The sequence below is a fragment of the Danio aesculapii genome, chromosome 4, assembly GCF_903798145.1.
Source record: "Danio aesculapii chromosome 4, fDanAes4.1, whole genome shotgun sequence".
Lineage (NCBI taxonomy): Eukaryota > Metazoa > Chordata > Actinopteri > Cypriniformes > Danionidae > Danio > Danio aesculapii.
This window is the reverse complement of record NC_079438.1, coordinates 23,594,722-23,619,951: the sequence shown is the minus strand read 5'-3', so window position 1 is coordinate 23,619,951 and position 25,230 is coordinate 23,594,722. Positions and strand designations below refer to the sequence as shown.

The following is a 25,230-nucleotide window of genomic DNA, read 5'->3' as shown; positions in this document are numbered from 1 at the left end:
CTGCCAGAGTTCTTACCAGGTCTAGAAAATTTGATCACATCACCCCAATTTTATCCTCCTTACACTGGCTGCCTGTTAAGTTTCGTATTGAATTTAAAATATTGCTTCTCACCTACAAAGCTTTAAATAATCTAGCTCCTGTTTATCTAACCAATCTTCTGTCTCGCTACAATCCAACTCGCTCTTTAAGATCTCAAAACTTAGGGCTTCTGGTAGTACCTAGAATAGCAAAGTCGAGTAAAGGAGGTCGAGCCTTCTCATTTATAGCTCCTAAACTCTGGAATAGCCTTCCTGATAACGACACACTCTCCCAATTCAAAACTCGATTAAAGACCTATCTGTTTAGTAAAGCATACACTTAGTGCACCACTTAGCGGGCTTCTACACAGGTTCTGCATCCTGTATATATACACTATGAACCGCAGCTACGCTAATTATTTTCTTTATTCTCCATTTTCACCTGGGGATACTCTTCCCGAGGCCCTCAGACTATGCAGAGTCACTGATTCAATCCAAGACCAACAACGAGATGATCCCAAGGTTTCCATATCCTGGACCAGGCCGTATCCTGAGCAGCTACTGTGGTGGTCATGGAGGAGTGGAGAACATGAGACTGATTCCTGTGACGCTCCAGAGACAGACAAGTCTTCGCTGAGGCCAGCTTCCAGCCTCCGCCACTGAGACTGCAGCTCTGCACAAGACGTTTGGCCAGCGGAGAATTTAAAATGGTCGTGCCCAACTGAGTCTGGTTTCTCTCAAGGTTTTTTTCTTCACTTTCGCCATTTAGTGAAGTTTTTTTTCCCTCTCCGCTGTCGCCACTGGCTTGCATGATTCGGGATCTGTAGAGCTGCGCATCGTTGGATTTGCCCTTTAGTATTTGGACTCTCAGTAGTGATTATTAAACCACACTGAACTGAGCTCAACTGAACTGAACTTAAACACCACAAACTGAACTACACTGTTCCTATTTACTATGACCTTTTATGTGAAGCTGCTTTGACACAATCTACATTGTATAAGCGCTATACAAATAAAGGTGAATTGAATTGAAAAATCTGACCAGTTTTTTTTATACTCAAATCTGATATCGCAAAATATTATAGACTTGGCAAAATAACCCAAGGTAGACAGACTTACCCTAAACTAATAATCAGTAAGTATTGGGTCTCATAATTGTGCACACTATTTGTATTTCTACACGTTTCTCATGAAAATCTGAGAAATTTCTGCAACATCTGTAAATACCACAGCAATAGATTAACAATGACCATATAATGTATTATATAATAATACTAACAAAAAAGTTATATTTTGCTGTTTGTTTCAATCTTTTTTAATTAAGGATGTTCTACTTAATCGATTTCCTGATCAACAAAACTGTAGCAGTGGTGCCACAAATGTGGTTAAGTGATGGAGTTGTCTATCTGACTGGAAAACGTATGATGTCAGAGTCATAAAATCATGTAGTATGTTTTTGGTATATAATCAAAATGGCTGTTGTAAGCAAATACCAAAAAATATAAACTATTTTAATCAGTTTCATACTGTTCTATTGTCTATAATTATGTTTTTTTTACTTGTTTAATATGAAACATTTTAACGTTAATATTAACATTTCATTTAGGTGACCACTTTGAGGCTCAAAGACTCTTAAAGAAATCTCTGATCTGATTCCTCTACAGTCTGAAGAGGAAGAGGTGAAGAATTGATCAAAAAGGTGGCCAAAGCCAATGTAAGTAACTTTTTGACCTCAAAATTTTGTCTAATTGTGTTATGATTTGATAAACTTACACAGATAAAACCTAAGCGGCAACCTTCTGGTTTAACTCTTGAAACCAGCATGTAATGTCACGGTTTATGGATCTGTGTGTTCCTCCTATATGACATGTGTCATGCCATGTGTGTTGTCGTGTGCGAGGGTGTGTGTTTGTTTACCTTCTTGTGTTGACAGCGTGCTATAGAATCAGCTGATGTCATCAGCTGACTTAATCATTCTTCAGCTGAACCTTATTTGGCTGACTATATATTCCGCCTGTGGTATGTTCTGGTTATCAGTCCGTGGATTGTCCTTGTTCCTGTCTGTTGTTCCCCAGTCTCTTTCGTTGTCCGTTGATGTTTTGGTTGTGACCTGTGGCTCTCTTTTATTTTTGATCATTCGTGTATCCAGAACATCCAGTGGTATTCTTTGTTACATTCTTTCATCAGTTCATTAAATACTTGCATTTGGATCGTCTCTGTCTAAGTGGCGTGAAATGTAAGTGCAAGTCATCAACTGGCCGCTAGAGACTGAATCCTAAAGGAAGTCAGCCCCATAGACTTCCCATGTTAAAATTTACAGCAGAACAAAATGTCTATATAACTATTTAATTGGCTATTTAGGCCAAGACCACTTCTCATATGTCTCATATATTTAAATGTTATGAAATGACATATTATTTTTCAGCTATTCTATTGTGAGTTGTTCTCATATGGTGTATACCAGCATCATTGACTTTCTTTGGGCAGTGTATGTAATTAATAACAGGATCTGCAAATTAAGATCATGTGTTTGATGCTAATTTATTTTTAATTTTCTAACTTATTTGTAGTCATTTCTTTGGCGACTCAGATGATGAAAGTGAGGAGGAAGGCCATCATAACAAGAGACCCAGGGGTCCAACCAAAATCATAAACGAACCACCTGTTCCTGTCATCCCAGCGCTACCTTTTATGCCAAATAGTAATAGAGCTGTTCTTCCTCCAACCACTTCACCAGCAGAAGAACAAATCCCTTCTACAAGCCAGGTCTACAGACCTACCTGGCGTGAGGGAAGATATGGTTCAGAAAACATATCCTGCTCTGGTAAGCAATACCTAAGCAGATATAAGATTTAAATCAACTATTTTTTCATATAGTCCTGAGTCAAAAGTACTTTTTTGCTTATATCATATTTAGTCAACCCTGTCCAGTTTTTCTGTAATTTTTGCTCAACTAATGCTGAGTTCAGACTGCATGATTTTCAAAGTAGTCGTGTCACAGATGTTTTCACACTGCACGACTATCTGGACTAGCTTTTGTTGCTGCTTTGTTTACACTGCAAGATGGATCGGCGACAAGGGGTTTCACATTGCATGACTTTACAATAGGAAGAATCGGCGACAACTTCGTCCAAACTTTGTCTCGCAACCAAAAACACGTAGTATATCTTTTTTCATTAACTACAAAATGAGAGAAGCTTTTAATGGGGTAGAAAATGTACATATTTGCTCACCTGGGTTTGAAGGGAATTAGCAATTTCTCCTCAACTTTCTTTTTTAAACAGGTTGTGATATTGCTCACGACACGTCAAACAGACACGAGGGCTCATGCCAAATTTTCACTAGTTTTTCTTGGGTCTAAATAAACTGAAAATGACTGCTTAACTTCTCCCCCAACCTCCCTCTGGCCTGCAGGTTCACATGCTAGTGAATGCTGCTCTCTTATTGGCCTTAGATAATCTCCGATGTTATTTCCAGTCTAAACTCATTTCACATGGCATGATTTGAATTGCCAACAGCTCCAGATATTTAGCACGCCATTTATCCTATGGGCATCGGCGACCCATTGGAGATTCTCTCAGATCGCGTCTTCGATAGTTCACATTGTGTGATTGTTAATTGTGAACGAGCACCGATTTGCCTGTGATTTCAGGCATTTTTCTGCGATTTCACAAACCCTCTCGGCAAAAATGAAAACTTTTATAAAAATTGTCATGATGTTAAATTGTTAAAAGGATAATCCAGATGATTTTGCTACAGTACATTTCATCTGTGTGACTTTGTCCACGTTTTAATAAGATACTATTTCTTTATGTAAAAGATTGAATCTATGCAATTATTTACATGTAAACATTCATCAACTTACACATCAGTTGTGGTAAATAGAAGCTCATGCATGTTATTTTGACGTGTAAGAACACATGAAGTTCATTCTGTGTTATGCAGCATGTTTGTGCTTCTGGAAGTATGAATTTTGCCTTAATACGCTAAATGGAATGTATCCATATGTTCTTAGGGGTGTACCGATATGTGCATCATACCTGCCAACATTCGGATCATAAAATCCGGGAGATTTTATCTGTGGGTGTGCGTGAAGTGAAGACCGGGGAGGATGGGGTTTGGGGAGTGAAGCTGCGTGCATAGTGAAGGGTGGGCGGGTGAAGGTGCCCAGCAAACATTGGTCGGACCGTCATGTGCTCTCCACAACCAAAAGAGGTCGCACTTGGACCACATAAATGGTGTGTGGTTTGTCCGATTGCGACGTGCACTCCACGGCCAAAATTGGTTGCAAGTGGAAGGCACGAATGCACAACATGTCCTAAAATGCATTGATATACATTTGTATGCATTTTTACCTGTCTATATTCTATTGGGGTGGCGTATATTTACAATTTTATGTACATACAGTTTAATATATACCCCGTCATAATTAGGTCCACAAATGACGTCCTTTACACGTTCGCTTGTTGTCCATTAGGGCCCTTGAAAAAATCATTAAGTAATATGAAACAAAAAGATTGTACTTAAACATGGATATGCCCTACATGTTGAATAAGCCACCAAATTACAGTAATAATCCTGAACTTTATTTCTACAATAATGATAACAATTATTATTATTATTATTATTATTATTAATGTTTATATTATTATTTATGCATGTATAAAATCTAAATTTCTCAGGCCATCACTATAAGTCTGGGTTGAAACTGTGTTGTCAAGATCTTATCTCACCGTGATCTTGCGAGAGCACCAGCATATTTCACTCCAGAACACTAGGGGGCGGAAGTCTACCTTTTGGTTTACCTGTTCGGCAAAAAGCACAGATAGCACACGCTTCTTTCACAACCACGAGTAGACCGGAGAGAATAAGGACGCAAAGTTGCCACTGCCGTTGCTAATTCTGTTGTTGTTTGTTATCGCGCAAGTACAGTTTCAGTATTATTGTGCTTGAGTTTTATACAACTTAGATTTATCTGTAAAGAAAGTATGTGCAAATTATTATCGGCAAATTTGGAGTTTTACCATTTTGGTTGGGCAAAAATTAGCTGTTTGGCTACAAGTTAGCCTTTTGCTTTATCCACAAAAAACTTCTTTGACCTGAATCCACAATTGTTTTACTTTTCAAAAATTCAATACAAAAATCAGGTCTTAAAGTTTTTATTTTTATTTTGTTACTGCTAATCCTTTCACCATTTCCAAATGGAGCTTTTTATAGTATTAAGTGGGCATATGCATGTTCACTGCCTCAGAAATATCTTTTGATAAATAAAAAATTCATGAATCCAAAAATTTGCTTATGTCAAGCGGTTTTTTTTTTTGTTTTTTTTGCAAAAACGCATTGTTACAAATTTTTGTTTATAAAATTTCCTCTGATTTTATTTATTTGTCCATACTTGCCCATATATAGAATGTAAACCACTATTTAACATTTAAACCAGTGTAATGTGAAAATGATACTATTTATAAAGCACCAAAAACATATTTTGTGCGTTTTTATATTCTTCTTATGATATAATACTTAACTTCATCAGTTAATGCATTTTGTAGCAGTTGTAAAATAAATTTAATGTAAAATTTGAGCTTTGCTTTATTTTTTTATATTTAATTTTGTTTGTTTGTTTTATTAATAATTAAGTCGTGAATCTCCTAAACAATGTACTGTAGTCTGCAAATTATGCTTAATGTCAAAGTTTACGTAAATGTTAAAAGTATTTTGTACTTTTAGATTTGTTAAAATGTCCTCTGAGTATCAAAGGAAGTGGAGACGACGAAGATCAAGAGTTGATGCCTTGGCTGAAGATAGCAGCTCTGAGTCCGATGGGTCAGCGGAGCCAGTCTTGGCAGGGGAGAGCATTGCTGTTGCCAAGGATTCAACAAATGATGATTTACAACTTATGGAGGGTTGCAGTTCTTCTTTTAGCACAGCAGCAATGGCTGTTGGCAGTGAAGAAGAATGCACTACCGAAGATCACTATTGCTGCACTGATTCTACTGAAACTGAGTCTGATCATCTGGATGAGACCCTTCATTCTTCACTAGAAACAGCATCTCTCCACAAGGACTTGGCAAGATGGGCTACATCCACAAACCAGACACACAAAGCAGTTAACGAACTTCTTCATGTACTCAGACGTCATGGTCACAGACTTCCCAAAGACGCTAGAAGTCTTCTTGAAACACCACAAGGAGTGCCAGTTCAAAATAAATGTAAAGGACAGTACATTTATTATGGTATTGAGCGTTACCTACTTGAACACTTCTCAAATGAGACACAGCCAATGCAAGTGGAACTTTGTTTTAACGTAGATGGAGTCTTATTGTTTAAATCAAGTAAAATGTGTTTTTGGCCCATTCTTGGCCAAATCCCAAACAGTCAGCCATTTATTGTTGCAATGTTTTATGGGTCCAGTAAACCTGACTCGGTTGAGGAATTTCTTCAAGATTTTTTGGTGGAATTGCAGCAAATACTCAAATGGCATTTCTTCTCAGGATTTGCTTCATACAGTGACAGTCAAGGCGATTATCTGTGATGCACAAGCCAGGTCCTTTCTAAAGTGCATTAAAAGTCATAATAGTTTGCACGGATGTGAGCGGTGCATTGCAGTAGCACAAATGGTGGAGGGGAGGGCAGTGTATTTGACAAAGGGTCCTTCAGAACAAAGAGAAGATGAGGTGTTCAACCAAGCTGGATACCCTGACCATCAAAAGCAAGTATCACCTCTGGTAAGAGCTGGTATTTTATGTGTCAAACAGTTTCCACTTGACTACATGCACCTAGTTTGCCTTGGAGCTACAAAAAGACTTCTTACATACTTGTGGCGTGGGCCTCAGATCTGTCGACTGAGTAAGACTCAGAGAGAGAAATTAGAAATGAACATTAGTCATTTGAAGGGTGCTTTGCCCGCTGAGTTTTCAAGGCAGCCAAGAGGCATGGTAGACTTAGACAGGTGGAAAGCTACTGAGCTACTGACCAGTACCATCACTTTCTTTGTCTAAGTGTTGGCATGAACATTCTTTTGGAAGACACAGATGGGAAGAGAGAATGTTATCTAGGATATGCTCGTGACATTTTGGAGCACTTTGTAGATACATCAGTGGATTTCTATGGACCCACCTTCCCAACATACAACATTCATTCCATCAAACACTTGGCTGATGACGCAGCTAACTTTTGTAGCTCCTTGAACCACATATCTTGTTGTCCATTTGAGAACCACCTGCAGGTTATAAAAAAACTTGTGAGAAGTGGAAAACAACCACTGGTGCAAGTCACAAAAAGACAGTCTACTGAAATGCATGCAAGACAATTACAAAGAAAAACAAAGATCACATCAAAGATGCCAGACAACTGTGTGCTTCTCATGGATAATGCGGTGGGGTATATCAGAGAGTAAAGAAGTGATGGAACACTAAGGATTGATATGCTCCGAGAAACTGACTGTGATGGTGTGTTTGAAAAGCCATGCAACTCGAAGCTGTTCAACATTATGTTTGTCAGTCGTGACTTGAAAATGGGAAGAAGTGTAATTCTGAGAAACCGAGAAAGTGTCTACAGAAAGGCCGTGTGTCTCCCTTACTAACAGGGATTTGCAATATTCCCTCAGCTACACCAACCACAATAGGTACAATTGTAAACAAATATTATTAAGTGTGATTTTTGGGAAACCATTCCGAAAGTAACTTGTGTAAACATTCAATCCGCTGGGTGCTTCTAAATTTGTGCTTTGCTTGCTTTGACTTGGGTGTAATTCATAGCAACAACTAAAACCACACAGCAACTAACATACTTGCATGTACAATTAACTGCATGTGTGATGCAAAGAAATAACCAATTGGGTTTACGCTCTTTCATGTTAAGAAATGTCTTAGTATGTTAAACTTCATGGTGTTTTTTTTTTTTTTTTTTTTGTAGATGATGGACAGAGGTGATTTTGTGCTTTAAAGTCACTTCCAATAAGATTTATTTTTGCAATAATTCATGTCTGACATCTAAAATTAAAATTGTCATTAATTTCAATTTTGTGTTATTTGTAGACTTTGATAATGACAGTGATTTAACTGATATTGAGTCTGCACATCTCAGCCAGAGTGATTTGCCACCCAAGAAACGTAAGTTCCCTACTTTTGCAAGTTGCGCTATTGTGATTCTATGACTTATTCTTAGTAATTCATCTGTATTTTTCCACTTTTCAGTGTATTTGATCGTTCCTGTTAATTACTGTTATTAACTCAGTTTTTTTTTGTTTTGTTTTTTTAACGAAGAAAAAGTACCACGTCCTCAAACTCAACCCAAACCACCAAATAGATCTAATGTGTCTTTCCCGGATCCTCCGACAAAATTTTATGATCTACAGGCCAAGACGGGTAAACTGCTCAATTCCTAAGTATACCTTTTCAATTAAAGTGCCTTTCTGTTTCTGCTTTTGGTGGCAATTTAAATGGTTAAAATGTTACTCCATATGTACAGCTGAGGTTGAAGAAAGTCAACATGGAGGCTTTTCCCCAATAAGCTCAGCAACAGAAGGTAGGTAGTTAACTGGGATTACTTGTGTAGATGTGGAATAAACGGTGCACAAATTTTTCATGTTTTAAAATTTGATGTTTTTTGTGATGTCCAGTTCGCTGTCCACAACACTTAGATGCGATCTGCCCAACACCTGAACTATTTAATACACAGTTAAATTGTGAGTTTTTCACATTTAGATGATTACAAAAAACTAATCATGCTGTTATTAACGAATCTTACTGAAGTCTAATCGTTTCTTTGTACTTTATGCAGTGGATATTCAAATAACCCCTACACAGCTACCAACATCCCCACATTCACCACAGCAAAGTAGGTGACATTGAAAATAATTTTCACAATTTCCAAATTTTAATAACGGTACAACACAACTGCATGAAACTATGCGGCTGCAAGCCAGCCAAGTAATCAGGATGACAGAACGGGTATGCAACAAAAATTGAACTTGAAAATGGTACATTATTCATCAATAGGTTTTAGAGATGATGTTTTATGGCATGTTTAAACACTTAAACTATTAATTCAATAGGCTAACATGTTGCAAATGGAACATTGTATTTTAGGTTTGATTTTAAGCAATATCGTGCTTGCATCATGCTTTTGTTACTTGATTTCATATTATAGAATGGCCGATCTGATAAAAGTAAAAAAAAATAATGATACATACTCTCATGTATCTTTTTTTATAGGACAAACTACTTTAAGCCCGTTCACTATACGAATGAGACAAACGCAAACAACCACATCACATGCGCTACTGACAGGTACACCCAGAGGTATGCCCCCTCCCCTTTTTCGATCTGATTGACCTACTATATGAAATTTAAATTATTTAGAAACTATTTTAAATTTACAGTACTTGCATTTTTTTTTATTTCACAGTGGAGTTACAGCAACAAACCTTCAGGGGTGAACACCTACAACCGAGAACCCCAGATGTGTCTCACAGCCTTCGACATGCATTAAGACGTAAGTGCCTTGTTAAGGAGATGAACAATTGTTGTGTTATTTACAGAAATTGTTAGTGATGGTCAAAGGGATGCCTCTATTATATAATGATATTATTGTTATATTATAAAAATTAAAACATGCACACTTTTTAAGGCATTTCAATAAATTGGCATGTTACAATTGGTGATAACAGGCTTGATTAATGTAGACACAAATGCAGTCGAACTACAGTCTATTCTTGGAATGCAACATTGTGCAAAGTACATTTACAGGTTGTTAAAAAACAATTTCTTGGCTTTAAATTGCTTAGTGTTTAGCCTATGTTGTTAGTTTCTATTTAACAATTGGAGCTTAATTAATAATAATTAATCAATCTTGTGGGGTTTGACTTATTTGGTAAGAATTTTATAAAGTTGTGAATTTTTTTTTTTTTTATGGATTTCAGACTAAATTTCTTTTTTTTTTTTTTTTTTTTTGCAGGTGAGCTAACATACGTAACCGGATCGGAGAGAAGGCAACATGGTTCATCACCAATTGCCTCAGCTTTGAATAGAAGTAAGTGCAGTTTCTTAAAAGTCATCAACGATTAAGGACAATTGAGCAACATTATACAAGAATACAAATTTGGTCAGCACTTACAATCTACTGGGCTATGCAAAAAAAAAATAATTGGATAGTAACCCATTTTAATTCATGTAACTGTTGCCATTACTAAAAAAAAAATAAACAAAAAAAACATTAGGAAAACAAAGAAACATTTAAGATTTGGTCTTTCACAGGTGACACTCGCATTCGTGAACATTTTGATGAAGGTGGTATGATTGATAAATCACCGGGTATCACCAGCCGAACTTGGAGACGTGTGTACTATATATTTTTATTAATAATTCCAAAAATTCTTTTCATACTTTGTTTATATTGAATACATACACGTTTTATGCAGATGACGTAACACACTATGGAAAACGGCAAGTATCAGAGAGGAGACATGGGGTCTCACATGTGGCTTCAGTCTCACAGACTCGAGGTAATAATGAGAAACTGTTTTATTTATTAAGTATCTGCAGAATGTAAAGAATTAGTATCATGTTTATATATATTTATTGTTCATATATATATATTTATTTATTTGTGTGTATGTTTGGTTTTTATGCAGAAGACGAAACCCTCAATGATAAGCCGCACGTATCACAGAGGAGACAACATAAAGTCTCACAAGTAGCCTCAGCTTCACACACTCGAGGTAATATTGAGAAACAGTTTTTCCATTAAGTATATCCAGAATGTAAAGAAATCGTCATGTTTATTAATCTTCTTCTATTAATAATGTACACGTGTAATATGTACTTGCATGTATGTGTATTTATGTGTTTGTTATTTGTTTTAATGCAGACGACGAAACCCTCTATGATAAACTACAAGTATCAGAGAGGAGACAACATGAGGTCTCACAAGTAGCCTCAGCTTCACACACTCGAGGTAATATTGAGAAACTGTTTTTCCATTAAGTATATCCAGAATGTAAAGAATTGGTCATGTTTATTAATCTTCTTCTTATTATTATTCTTATTATTATTATTAATAATAATAATGGACATGTGTAATATGTACTTACATGTATGTATGCATGTATATGTGTTTGTGTGTTGCTTGTTTTAATGCAGATGATGAAGCCATCTATGATAAACTACACGTATCAGAGAGGAGACAACATGAGGTCTCACATGTGGCCTCAGCTTCACACACTCGAGGTAATATTGAGAAACTGTTTTTCCTTTAAGTGTCTCTAGTCAAAATGTAAAGAATTTGTCATGTTAATTTGTTTTTTTTAATCTTATTATAATTGATATCTTTGCATTTTTTTTTCTTAGAATTCCTTTCAATACACTGGACTGATATAATTTTATTATGTTTTCCACTGATGATCTAATAATAACTACACTATTAATAACTAAACTGTTTCTTGGCTTATAGTTTGTTCTGACCTAAGAGTATGTGATTTAAGTATTATCCTTTATTGGGATGTGGAACATATTTACATAGTTTTCTGTTCAGCTTTTACATTACACTCATGTGAACTTTTTTTTGTGGTGAATTTTGCATAATCTAATTACATTTATTGATTTGATTTGTCTTTATGGGTCGTCTACTCACCTAGTTAGACGGAGAATTCAGGAGTCTTTCTCCAGGCCAATTGGCAGAACTGAAAGAGGCATGCATTTTTGTTTGCATGGTTTTTATTATTATTTTTATTTTTTTTTTTTTTTTGCATAAAGTTTTTGTGTTTGTTGCTCATTATGGTGTTCTTTTGTACCTTAAATTTTACATGATGGTTTTCTCTATTTTGTAATGTCTAGTTTTGTCTCCTGTAACTGAAGACAGTTTGTCCCATTCCCGTGAGACACCTCAGGGTAAGTAAACTTTCAAGTGGATCTTATTTATAAGCTTTAGGGCTAAAAAAGGAATGAATACTTAATTTTCAGGCAAACTTAATTCCCACAGTTACAAATACCGCGTCTATCATTGCTTAGTTATACAATGCTGAGTTGTTGATCCCACCTGTAAAAGAATTTATTACATTTTTCATTTTTTTACAGGTCCACTTGGGAGAGCACACAGAAGTGATGGTATGTTAATTAATATTTGTTACAGCAATTGGGTTGTCCTCTCCAGAATAGAATTTACATATTAAATTTTGTTAAATGTGAAACAGGCGACAGTGGCACCAGAGCCTCAAAAAGTGCATACCCCCTCTCAACTGAAAGTAAGAAACCATTTTTTCAGTGAATTCTGACAAATTGTATAAAAGCAGAAATTGTGTTTTTAAACAAATATTTGTTTCATGTTTTTGTTGTCAGTTTTAGTTTGCTGTCATTTCATACCATTGTTTTTGCTTGGGTTCTTTGAATTATGTAGATTGCTTCTATTGATCTTATGTTCAGGCTAACTATACTGTGTAGTTTCTATTAATCTCTTTCAGAATTCCAAAGGAAACTTTTTGGATTAATTTATGAGCTGAAAGATGACATCAAAAGATTAACTGCCATTGTTGACCCTGGAAAGTCATCTTCATCAATGAAATAAATAGAGTCAGAAGTAGAACTTCAGTTGTTTGAAGAATCATTAAATGATGAGACAAAGTGGCTCTACGTAAGTTCTAAATGCGACAATAAATGTTTATGTCAGTATAGCCTGTCTTTCTCTTATTTTCAGTTATTTGGTTTGTTTCTGTCTATTGAGAGGTAGCAGTTGTGTTTTAATCATTTTATTTGTATAATGGTATTATTACATTTTAGATACAGCAGCTGTTCAGGGTTGGAGGATGTTCAGTGAGAGACTGTGTGAACAAACTCTTAAACAAGTAGGTTTTTTTTGTTTAGTTTTGTTTTTTGTTTTTTGCTCTGTGTATTGCTGCATACTGTTTTGGGATAACGCATTTCTCCCAACAGTAAATCCAGCCAATACATTTAAGCTCTTACACATTGTATGTTTACACACCTAGCAACACCTTAGCAACCACCTAGCAACCACCTAGCAACACCTTCGCAACCACTTAGCAACACCTTAGCAACCACCTAGCAACACCTTAGCAACCGCCTAGCAACCACCTAGCAACACCTTAGCAACCACATAGCAACCACCTAGCAACCACTTAGCAACACCTTAGCAACCGCCTAGCAACCACCTAGCAACCGCATAGCAACCGCCTAGCAACCACATAGCAACACCTTAGCAACCGCCTAGCAACACCTTAGCAACCACCTAGCAACTACCTAGCAACCACATAGCAACACCTTAGCAACCGCCTAGCAACCACCTAGCAACACCTTAGCAACTGCATAGCAACCACCTAGCAACCACATAGCAACACCTTAGCAACCACATAGCAACACCTTAGCAACTGCCTAGCAACCACCTGGCAACACCTTCGCAACCACCTAGCAACACCTTAGCAACCACATAGCAACACCTTAGCAACCACATAGCAACACCTTAGCAACCGCATAGCAACCGCATAGCAACACCTTAGCAACCACATAGCAACACCTTAGCAACCGCCTAGCAACACCTTAGCAACCGCCTAGCAACACCTTAGCATCCGCCTAGCAACCACATAGCAACACCTTAGCAACCACCTAGCAACACCTTAGCACCCGCCTAGCAACACCTTAGCAACCGCATAGCAACCACTTAGCAACACCTTAGCAACCACATAGCAACCACCTAGCAACCACTTAGCAACACCTTAGCAACCACCTAGCAACTGCCTAGCAACCACATAGCAACACCTTAGCAACCGCCTAGCAACCACCTAGCAACACCTTAGCAACTGCATAGCAACCACCTAGCAACCACATAGCAACACCTTAGCAACCGCCTAGCAATCACCTAGCAACACCTTAGCAACCGCCTAGCAATACCTTAGCAACCACATAGCAACACCTTAGCAACCACATAGCAACACCTTAACAACCGTCTAACAACCACATAGCAACACCTTAGCAACCGCCTAGCAACCACCTTAGCAACCGCATAGCAACCACCTAGCAACCACTTAGCAACACCTTAGCAACCGCCTAGCAACCGCCTAGCAACCACCTAGCAACACCTTAGCAACCGCATAGCAACCACCTAGCAACACCTTAGCAACCACATAGCAACACCTTAGCAATCGCCTAGCAACACCTTAGCAACCACCTTAGCAACCACCTAACAACCACATAGCAACACCTTAGCAACTGCCTAGCAACCACTTAGCAACACCTTAGCAACCACCTAGCAACCACCTAGCAACCGCATAGCAACCGCCTAGCAACCACATAGCAACACCTTAGCAACCGCCTAGCAACACCTTAGCAACCACCTAGCAACTACCTAGCAACCACATAGCAACACCTTAGCAACCGCCTAGCAACCACATAGCAACACCTTAGCAACTGCATAGCAACCACCTAGCAACCACATAGCAACACCTTAGCAACCGCCTAGCAACACCTTAGCAACCGCATAGCAACCACCTAGCAACCGCCTAGCAACCGCATAGCAACACCTTAGCAACCACATAGCAACACCTTAGCAACCGCCTAGCAACACCTTAGCAACCGCCTAGCAACACCTTAGCATCCGCCTAGCAACCACATAGCAACACCTTAGCAACCACCTAGCAACACCTTAGCAACCGCCTAGCAACACCTTAGCAACCGCATAGCAACCACCTAGCAACACCTTAGCAACCACATAGCAACCACCTAGCAACCACTTAGCAACACCTTAGCAACCACCTAGCAACTGCCTAGCAACCACATAGCAACACCTTAGCAACCGCCTAGCAACCACCTAGCAACACCTTAGCAACTGCATAGCAACCACCTAGCAACCACATAGCAACACCTTAGCAACCGCCTAGCAACCACATAGCAACACCTTAGCAACCGCCTAGCAACACCTTAGCATCCGCCTAGCAACCACATAGCAACACCTTAGCAACCACCTAGCAACCACTTAGCAACACCTTAGCAACCACCTAGCAACCGCATAGCAACCGCCTAGCAACCACATAGCAACACCTTAGCAACTGCCTAGCAACCACCTAGCAACACCTTAGCAACTGCATAGCAACCACCTAGCAACCACTTAGCAACACCTTAGCAACCACCTAGCAACCACCTAGCAACCGCCTAGCAACCACATAGCAACACCTTAGCAACCGCCTAGCAACACCTTAGCAACCACCTAGCAACTACCTAGCAACCACATAGCAACACCTTAGCAACCGCCTAGCAACCACCTAGCAACACCTTAGCAACTGCATAGCAACCACCTAGCAACCACATAGCAACACCTTAGCAACCGCCTAGCAACACCTTAGCAACCGCATAGCAACCACCTAGCAACCGCCTAGCAACCGCATAGCAACACCTTAGCAACCACATAGCAACACCTTAGCAACCGCCTAGCAACACCTTAGCAACCGCCTAGCAACACCTTAGCATCCGCCTAGCAACCACATAGCAACACCTTAGCAACCACCTAGCAACACCTTAGCAACCGCCTAGCAACACCTTAGCAACCGCATAGCAACCACCTAGCAACACCTTAGCAACCACATAGCAACCACCTAGCAACCACTTAGCAACACCTTAGCAACCACCTAGCAACTGCCTAGCAACCACATAGCAACACCTTAGCAACCGCCTAGCAACCACCTAGCAACCACCTAGCAACACCTTAGCAACCACATAGCAACCACCTAGCAACCACTTAGCAACACCTTAGCAACCACCTAGCAACTGCCTAGCAACCACATAGCAACACCTTAGCAACCGCCTAGCAACCACCTAGCAACACCTTAGCAACCACCTAGCAACCGCCTAGCAACACCTTAGCAACCGCATAGCAACCACCTAGCAACCGCCTAGCAACCGCATAGCAACACCTTAGCAACCACATAGCAACACCTTAGCAACCGCCTAGCAACACCTTAGCAACCGCCTAGCAACACCTTAGCATCCGCCTAGCAACCACATAGCAACACCTTAGCAACCACCTAGCAACACCTTAGCAACCGCCTAGCAACACCTTAGCAACCGCATAGCAACCACCTAGCAACACCTTAGCAACCACATAGCAACCACCTAGCAACCACTTAGCAACACCTTAGCAACCACCTAGCAACTGCCTAGCAACCACATAGCAACACCTTAGCAACCGCCTAGCAACCACCTAGCAACCACCTAGCAACACCTTAGCAACCACCTAGCAACCACTTAGCAACCACCTAGCAACTGCCTAGCAACCACATAGCAACACCTTAGCAACCGCCTAGCAACCACCTAGCAACACCTTAGCAACCGCCTAGCAACCACATAGCAACACCTTAGCAACCGCCTAGCAACACCTTAGCATCCGCCTAGCAACCACATAGCAACACCTTAGCAACCACCTAGCAACCACCTAGCAACCACTTAGCAACACCTTAGCAACCACCTAGCAACCACTTAGCAACCGCATAGCAACCGCCTAGCAACCACATAGCAACACCTTAGCAACTGCCTAGCAACCACCTAGCAACACCTTAGCAACTGCATAGCAACCACCTAGCAACCACATAGCAACACCTTAGCAATCGCCTAGCAACCACCTAGCAACACCTTAGCAACCACCTAGCAACCACCTTAGCAACCGCATAGCAACCACCTAGCAACCGTCTAGCAACCGCATAGCAACACCTTAGCAACCACATAGCAACACCTTAGCAACCGCCTAGCAACACCTTAGCAACCACATAGCAACACCTTAGCAACTGCCTAGCAACACCTTAGCAACCACATAGCAACACCTTAGCAACCGCCTAGCAACACCTTAGCATCCGCCTAGCAACCACATAGCAACACCTTAGCAACCACCTAGCAACACCTTAGCAACCACCTAGCAACACCTTAGCAACCGCCTAGCAACACCTTAGCAACCGCCTAGCAACACCTTAGCAACCGCCTAGCAACCACCTAGCAACACCTTAGCAACTGCCTAGCAACACCTTAGCAACACCTTAGCAACCACCTAGCAACACCTTAGCAACCGCCTAGCAACCACCTAGCAACACCTTAGCAACCACCTAGCAACTACCTAGCAACCACATAGCAACACCTTAGCAACCGCCTAGCAACCACCTAGCAACACCTTAGCAACTGCATAGCAACCACCTAGCAACCACATAGCAACACCTTAGCAACCGCATAGCAACCACCTAGCAACCGCCTAGCAACCGCATAGCAACACCTTAGCAACCACATAGCAACACCTTAGCAACCGCCTAGCAACACCTTAGCATCCGCCTAGCAACCACATAGCAACACCTTAGCAACCACCTAGCAACACCTTAGCAACCGCCTAGCAACACCTTAGCAACCGCCTAGCAACCACCTAGCAACACCTTAGCAACCGCCTAGCAACCACCTAGCAACACCTTAGCAACCGCCTAGCAACACCTTAGCAACCGCCTAGCAACACCTTAGCAACCGCCTAGCAACCACCTAGCAACACCTTAGCAACCGCCTAGCAACCACCTAGCAACACCTTAGCAACCGCCTAGCAACCACCTAGCAACACCTTAGCAACCGCCTAGCAACCACCTAGCAACACCTTAGCAACCGCCTAGCAACACCTTAGCAACCGCCTAGCAACCACCTAGCAACATCTTAGCAACTGCCTAGCAACCACCTAGCAACACCTTAGCAACCGCCTAGCAACCACCTAGCAACACCTTAGCAACCGCCTAGCAACCACCTAGCAACACCTTAGCAACCGCCTAGCAACCACCTAGCAACACCTTAGCAACCGCCTAGCAACACCTTAGCAACCGCCTAGCAACCACCTAGCAACATCTTAGCAACTGCCTAGCAACCACCTAGCAACACCTTAGCAACCGCCTAGCAACCACCTAGCAACACCTTAGCAACCGCCTAGCAACACCTTAGCAATCGCCTAGCAACATATATATATATATATATATATATATATATATATATATATATATATATATATATATATATATATATATATATATATATATATACACACACACACAATGGTTTCAGTTAAAAATCTGAGGTCATGGCTTACTTTTCATCTATGACTAAACTTGCTTTCATCAATGTGTACACATATGTTGATCCCACCAATTCGTTGTCCTTTTTTCTTCCTTAATCTCCTCATGCTTCTCACACATACACTTCGCCGTTTTGTGGACATCTTGGACAGAGTTGCACTACTATATGAGATGCCAGCTAACATCATATCCACTTGTCGCATGTGGAGACGTTGTGAAAATCTAAATAATGCAATGTTGTATTACTGTAAAAACACAGAATGGGAAAAATGTCTATGCAGAATACTAGAGGACGGGCTACTAGAGATCACAGAGAATATAAACTTGCCTGTGAATATACTTCACCCAACTGAAAAGGCTTGCATGGGAATGGAGAAATATAGACTTTGTCCTTACACTTTTCCCAATTCGTCCACATGACTTCTTGCAATTCCTGCAAATGAGTAGTAAAGTTATTCATCAAAAATGTCTTACCTTTGGCAATGCAAACAAATAAATAATTAAATAAATAAATATACAAATTACAATAATCTCAGTCTCATTTATAGTCATTTTATTTTAACCCTCTACTGTCTGGTGTTAACATGTGGCAACATGATGTTTATGTTCATTTCCCTGCCACTCTTTCTTTAAGAACAACATTATTTAATTTTTTTTTTGTTGTAAAGAGAAGACCTAAGTGTAGCCAATGATGTGCTTTGGTTAAGTCACGTGACATGCTGTGTTGTTCTGTAGCGTGATTTCTGACAGCCTGGTGTTTATTGTGAGTAGTTGCTAAATGCAAATGTAAACGTCAATAAAAACAAAGAATCAAATGATGTCAGATCCACAAATAAATCTGAAACATCACCTCCAGTTAGTCATGATGACATATTCACAACTCAAATTTATTTTAATCAAAATAGTTTTTTTCTAAATCAATCAAATGTGTGTGTTACCAAATAACAACACTGTGCAATACTGAAACGTGCAATATTGCAATGGGTTAGCTAGCTAGCAAGGTCAGCTGTGAACTATTAAGTTGTAACAATAACAACATGAATGCTAGTAATATAATGTTGATTAGTCATGTGTTAATATCATTTGCATTATGGATAAAATCTAGTTTTCATGGCAATACTACTTTTGAATATGAATAAGGGAACAGAGTATTAGCGAGCACCACCATGTTCTATGGTAAGTGAAAGAAGAAAAGGACAGAACTGGCTCCTCCTGCAGATGAAAGTGAGGATGAGATGGGTTTTAGTGACCATGAGAATGATGCAGACTGGACATTCAAGTACAGAAAGAGATATAGGCAAAAAATTCAATTTAATCATGAAAACGTGTGTAAACTTCAAGTAGTTTTGCATGCTTTAATAATGTATCTTTAGATTGGGTGTGTGTGTGTGTGTGTGTGTGTGTGTGTGTGAGTGTGGATATATATATATATAATTATTATTATTTAAAATAAAAATGATTACATTCCCTTAAAACTTTGCTTAAATATAAAACCAAAAAGTAAATAACTGCTTGGTCTGACAAGTTTTCAGGACATTTCAGCACAACACTGTTTAACTAACTGCCCGATGGCCTTAAATGTTTATGCACCTTCTAAAATGATTTTTAATATTTATAGATGTCACAGTACAACACCTGTAAAAAACACAACCTAGGAAGCGTGGAGGGTGAAGGTAAGCCTATCTGTTACCTCTTTAAACTGCTAACTTCATACAGTATAAATATATAAATGTTAACACTGTATACAAAAGATGAAATATAACTGTCACCCTGTTTTACTTCCAGTGAATACAACGAAACCAATAAAGCAAGAAATACTGATGTGGCAGAACAAGGCAGAAGTGTTACAAAATAAAGTTAATAAGCTGGAAGCCTTGAACAGTGAACTTCGCCAGCCAGTAGTGGAGCTTTCAATGCAGCAGCAAAGTAAAAGCTGAACATATTGTTTTGTATAATGTATGAGTTAATACAGACACTGTGTATATTAGTTTGTAGAGATTAGACTGGTTGTTAGTGGTTTTCATGTTTTTATTCTTAACGTGTATTTTAAGCACTGTTTCAATAAGTATATTGCAAAAAAACTTACTTGAAATGTGGATATTGCATTTGTATTGATTTTACATTCAGATGATCTGATTCCTGGTACATCAGTTGGACGTGAAGAATCCAGTGCTGTTGACCTATTTAGTGTTGAGAACGCATCAACGGATGTAGAGTCATCAGTGACAGACGAATCCTGTGATGACACCTCTTCCAGTTCCAGTTCAGAAGAGACTCAGAGAAGAAAAACTAAAGCAAGAAACAGAGAAAGAACAAGAAGGACAAGAAGAATAAATATGACAAGATAAACGAGGTCCAGTTTTAATATTATGGTAGTTATTTCTGTTTACATCATAATGAATGATACGATTTGTTTTCTTTTTAAAATAACAGTTTGGTGTGTCATTTGTTTCAATTGTCTCCTCTATATGCAATCCACAATTCAATGTGTTTTTGAAAATCTTTCACAAGCACATGTACACAGGGCCGGCGCGTCCATAGAGGAGCGGCTGAATAGAGAGGGCGCGGCGCTCAGTTATATCCGCGAATATCCGTGCTTTACACACACGAGGAGACACACACACACACACACACACACACACACACATTACTCCTACCCGAGGACACGACACACACGCCTAGAGCGCTAGTTCAGCTTGCTGGGTGCAATTTAGACACCTCACCTCGAGCCTGAGCTGAAATATTTTGAAACTTGACCGTTGTATGCGTGTAAACAGCTGACGATCCGTAAACAAAGCGGCACGTGTCGCGTTTTCAACGTGGCTTTACACGCGATATGAGAATATAAAGAGTTAACCTGATACAGCACACGCGGTTACAAGTAACAAAACACAACTAAATACATAATTTGCAAGCTAGAGTAAACGAGGCAATAATTTTAATCGCACTTACTTACACTTGTGAAATGGGGGTAGAAACTGATTTATGATGCACTGATCCATGCTCTGACAGTCTTCACTGATCCTTCCTTCAACAAACTGATGAAGTCTTCTTTGAAAGCATATAGTTTTCAGAAGCACTCAGAACTGCTCAAGGCTGGGCTATAATGCTGAGGTTTCCTCTTTAATTAGACTCAATAATATCCATCTGCACAGCGTGACTTCATTCGACCAGTGTCTGTCTGTGTGTGTGTGAGACTTTTAGTTCTGTTAGTGGGCGGGGCCGCAGGTTTCAAATCTCCCGGGTTTGCGCGCTGCAACTACTTGTGTTTCGTAGCTGCGTCATCACGAAACACCTAATGACTCATTATCAAGACGACTCGTTTGAAGCACTATGAGTCGACTCTTTTATAGATGAATCAATAGTTTTAAACACTGTACACTTACAGATTTAAGCCTTAGCTGGATATTTCACTTCACTTAGAGCTGTGTGACACACTACATGGAAGGGCATTTTCAAAAACCCATAATATGGGCTCTTTAACAACATAAAAACGGTGGACCAATTGGAGCGGTTTTCAGACCGATCGCAACTTTACGTAGGAGTGCGGTCCCCCCGCCCACCAATATTGATTGACAGGCACGTCATCATATCCTCAGTTTGTTGATTCACATCCGCCATTTTCAGCGTGAGTCGAAGCTATATCACTAAAGGAACACGCTAGCTCTATTTTAGATGCAAGGTTCATTGGGCTCAACACAAGAGCAATATTCTCCACATTATCGCTCTAATCGGAATTATTGGTTGTATCTTTAGGTAGGTTTGCAAACATGTGTACTTCTCATTGAGTCTACCTTATACTTCAGCCGTTTGCATTTCTTGCGATCCCAGAAACTCCCTGTGATCTTAACTAGCATGCGTTTTAGAATTCTAAACATAGGTTTCTATCAGGGTACACTCAAGTCGACGGCTAGGCGCCTAGCATTTAATTTAGAATTTAAATATGCATGGCGCGATGATTCCGGACACTTCATGTTTCTGCCCCGCCACAGAGAGTGTCTGGTGTGCCGTGTCGCGGCTTCGAGCGGCGCATCCGGTGCCTCAGTAAAAGTTAATTCAGTGTGCGTGGTTATTAGTTTCTATGTACAAGCTCAGCACTTGAAACTAGCACACAGTTGGATGTAAACCTGTACAAAGACACATATGATTTTGTACTCTCTGCTTGGTCTGTGTCCGAGTCGTACATGTACAACTGATTGCTAAACCTCTCACCCCTGCTCCTTCTCTGTCTGCCTGTCAGACTCTGTTGCAAACGCAGAGCTCATGGCCCCGCCCCTTGTTATGTTGGCGGGAAGCCGAAACTAATTTACATGTGAAGCAACACACCCATAAATCAGCGAACTGTGGACACGCCCCAACATGACACTTTTTAACACATTATAATAAAAAAATCTGAATTGTGTTTTAAACTTAACCTAAACTGGCACACTCAGAAGAACCATAATATTAATATTAAATCATAAAAAATAGGTAAACTATGTGCCCTTTAAAGTAAAATAACTGTCTACTGAAAGTTAGGTTAAATGCAACAAATAGTTAATTGAACACTCTTAGATTGTACCTAACCCTAATTTTATATTTGATTAAAGTTCATGTTAAAATATCTTGCGTTGCTACTTATAGGCATCTGAATGTTTACTCAAAGTCTATTCATAAACTGGATAACAACTACATGCAGACAATAACAACAAACATCTTGGTGGTCAATGTTCTGAAAACTTGTTAGGATTTGTTGCATATCTACTAATACATTGCTGAACATCTGTTGAAGATTTGTTGCATATCTACTGATACACTGTTGAACATCTAGAACCTAATTAGGTAACACTTATCTTACCGAAAGTTTAATAAATGTTTACATGCTGTAGACATTGTATTGATTGCCTAAGAACATTTAAAGACAATCTACAGATACTATCCAGATGAAAGTAAACAGATAAGAACTTGAAAAGTAACTTACGGTCAGCAGACTATCTAAAGGGGGACCATCAAAATAAAGTGTTACCCGGTTCCTTTTCGTTGGCATCTTGTTGAAGGCATACAAAAAATCCATGCCAAATGATTGCCGAAATGGCCCAGTGGCCAAGGGATAAGGCATCAACCTCCAGGGCTTGGGATTGTTGGTTCAAATCCCATCTAGGTTGTCTTTGAAGGTCTCACTTCAATTTGGGAACAATGTTTGGTGGATGAAACACGGTAGCTGTGAAAACCTTCTTGAGATGTGTTTGCATGTCATTAACTTCCTGCATTGCCATGCATGTTACCTCTTATGACTAAAAGGGTAACGAGATACCTAACGCGAAAGGCCATTTCGAATCCTGCATGGTGCCTACAGAGAGGAGACGGTGTAAAAAGACGGTGTAAAAATGGTGCTTACATATAAAGCTGGTGGGTTGTTCAAGATCCGTAAACAAATCTATCAACCGAATCATTGCCGCTCCTTTTTTTGTCTGTATAGTTGTACATGTTAGACTGATTTAGATCAGAAGTCCACTAAATGTTCATTAAGTAAAGTCACAGCAAAAGCTGCTACAATTAACATAAAAACATCATGGATAGCACAGCACCGCTGCTTTTTCTATGACTGTCGTAGGACTCGTCCGGGATTTGAACCCGGGACCTCTCGCAACCAAAGCGAGAATCACACCCCTAGACCAACGAGCCCAGTAGAAGCAGTCTGCAGTGCCACAAAAAATTCTGTGAGACCGATCCAATCTACTCTTTGTTTATGTTGTTTTTGTTACGTGTGTCAGCAACTCCCTGGAGGCATATTACAGTTCACAGTAAGTATAAAACAGTCCAGTGGCCTAATGGATAAGGCACCAGCCTTCGAAGCTGGGGATTGTGGGTTTAAAGTACCAACTGGGTTGTCTTTGATGCAGTTCCTTTTAGGTTGACTGTGCAAGACAATCCAGTATTACCTTTAAAAAGCTAGGTTCATACCCTTAGGTCAAAAAGACATGACAATGGAAAACTCCTCAGAGAAGCTGTTTTGTCATTAGGTGTACACATCAGATCGTCTGAATGCAATATGGCACAGGGATCCTAAAGAACTGTTTTCTGAGTAACAAGAACTTCCTGAGCCATACATCAGATATGACAAAGGCTAGTGTTGACCCAGTGGCCTAATGGATAAGGCAGGGGATTGTGGGTTCAAGTCCCATCTGGGTTGTCTTTGTTGGGTTACATTTAAGTTGTGTGAAACAATTCCGACTGGTCTTCTCAAAACTTAGGCGTGATGATCTGAGGACAATAGTTAGCTTCGAATTCTCAGACTTGCTGCACACTTCAAATAAGATTCATCCAATCTTGTTTGAATCTCACTATCACGTTACAAACTTAAATGGTTCCGCTAAGCTTTGGTAATGAAGATCTTGACTTCAAGTACCCCGTGTCTTTCAAGCAATGCTTGTGCCGCTTTTTACAACCTCAGGCCATTTATGCCCCAACTGTGCTGCGTTCAATGTTGCCCACATTCAGCAGAAAAAGTCAACAAGCTGCCACCATGCGTAGTCGTGGCTGAGAGGTTAAGGCGATGCACTTGAAATTCATTGGGGTCTCCCCGCGCAGGTTCGAACCCTGCCGACTACGGAACAGCCAGCTGCTTTTGCTTTTTCTCTCTGTGAGAGGAACTGTGGCTTTTGCGACGTTTGGTTGCGGGCCTGCGTGTTTAATCCCATATTGAATAATTCAAGTCCAGCGACTAGTCGCAATTTAGCTTTTTTTGTAGTCCCTACACTCTGATGTTGTCTAGAGAAATGTTCAATAAATCGACAGCAACATCTTGTACGGCTCATCAAGATTGGGATTTGATAGTTTTTTTTCCAAGTCGCCCAGTCCTTTTTGGCTGTCCCTTTGTGGCACATTTTCCCCACTCCATCTACTTCTGGAGAGTTGCTTTATGCACAGCTCTTTTCAAGACTGATGCTAGCACAGTTCCAAAAGGCCCAGGCGAAATGTGCTTTTGGCCATGCTTTTGGACCCCTGTTGAACCTGTGCTTGGTTGCCACCTCAGCAGGAGACAGAAAGCAGATGTCTGTAGTCGTGGCCGAGTGGTTAAGGCGATGGACTAGAAATCCATTGGGGCTTCCCCGTGCAGGTTTGAATCCTGCCAACTATGTTGTTTT

General features: G+C 39.9%; 1 protein-coding gene and 1 long non-coding RNA gene across 2 annotated transcripts; both read left to right on the top strand.

Moving 5' to 3' along the window:
* The first annotated feature begins 1,666 nt into the window (after positions 1-1,666).
* LOC130222422 (uncharacterized) lies at positions 1,667-6,294 on the top strand. The gene is made up of 3 exons (XR_008836456.1): positions 1,667-1,732; positions 2,589-2,842; positions 5,746-6,294. It is a non-coding gene; the product is annotated as an uncharacterized LOC130222422 (long non-coding RNA).
* A 1,258-nt stretch (positions 6,295-7,552) lies between these two features.
* LOC130222373 (uncharacterized) lies at positions 7,553-20,469 on the top strand. Its single transcript, XM_056454959.1, has 22 exons — positions 7,553-7,642; positions 8,055-8,129; positions 8,283-8,384; positions 8,488-8,544; positions 8,639-8,704; positions 8,800-8,856; positions 9,234-9,320; positions 9,427-9,513; positions 9,976-10,050; positions 10,275-10,355; positions 10,439-10,522; positions 10,652-10,738; positions 10,888-10,974; positions 11,160-11,246; positions 11,853-11,906; positions 12,093-12,122; positions 12,209-12,259; positions 12,476-12,645; positions 12,792-12,856; positions 19,722-19,776; positions 19,889-20,029; positions 20,231-20,469. The coding sequence occupies exons 7-18, from the start codon at positions 9,266-9,268 to the stop codon at positions 12,577-12,579; spliced, it is 882 nt and encodes a 293-aa protein (XP_056310934.1). The 5' UTR covers positions 7,553-7,642; positions 8,055-8,129; positions 8,283-8,384; positions 8,488-8,544; positions 8,639-8,704; positions 8,800-8,856; positions 9,234-9,265; the 3' UTR covers positions 12,580-12,645; positions 12,792-12,856; positions 19,722-19,776; positions 19,889-20,029; positions 20,231-20,469.
* Positions 20,470-25,230: the final 4,761 nt, after the last annotated feature.

What these genes read in the sequence shown, in the direction of transcription:
- LOC130222373 (XM_056454959.1), top strand. Translation starts at nt 9,266, where the DNA reads ATGAGACAAACGCAAACAACCACATCACATGCGCTACTGACAGGTACA. An exon ending in CCTTCGACATGCATTAAGAC is followed by an intron (nt 9,514 to 9,975) that starts GTAAGTGCCTTG and finishes TTTTTTTTGCAG; the next exon opens with GTGAGCTAACATACGTAACC. An exon ending in ATACCCCCTCTCAACTGAAA is followed by an intron (nt 12,260 to 12,475) that starts GTAAGAAACCAT and finishes AATCTCTTTCAG; the next exon opens with AATTCCAAAGGAAACTTTTT.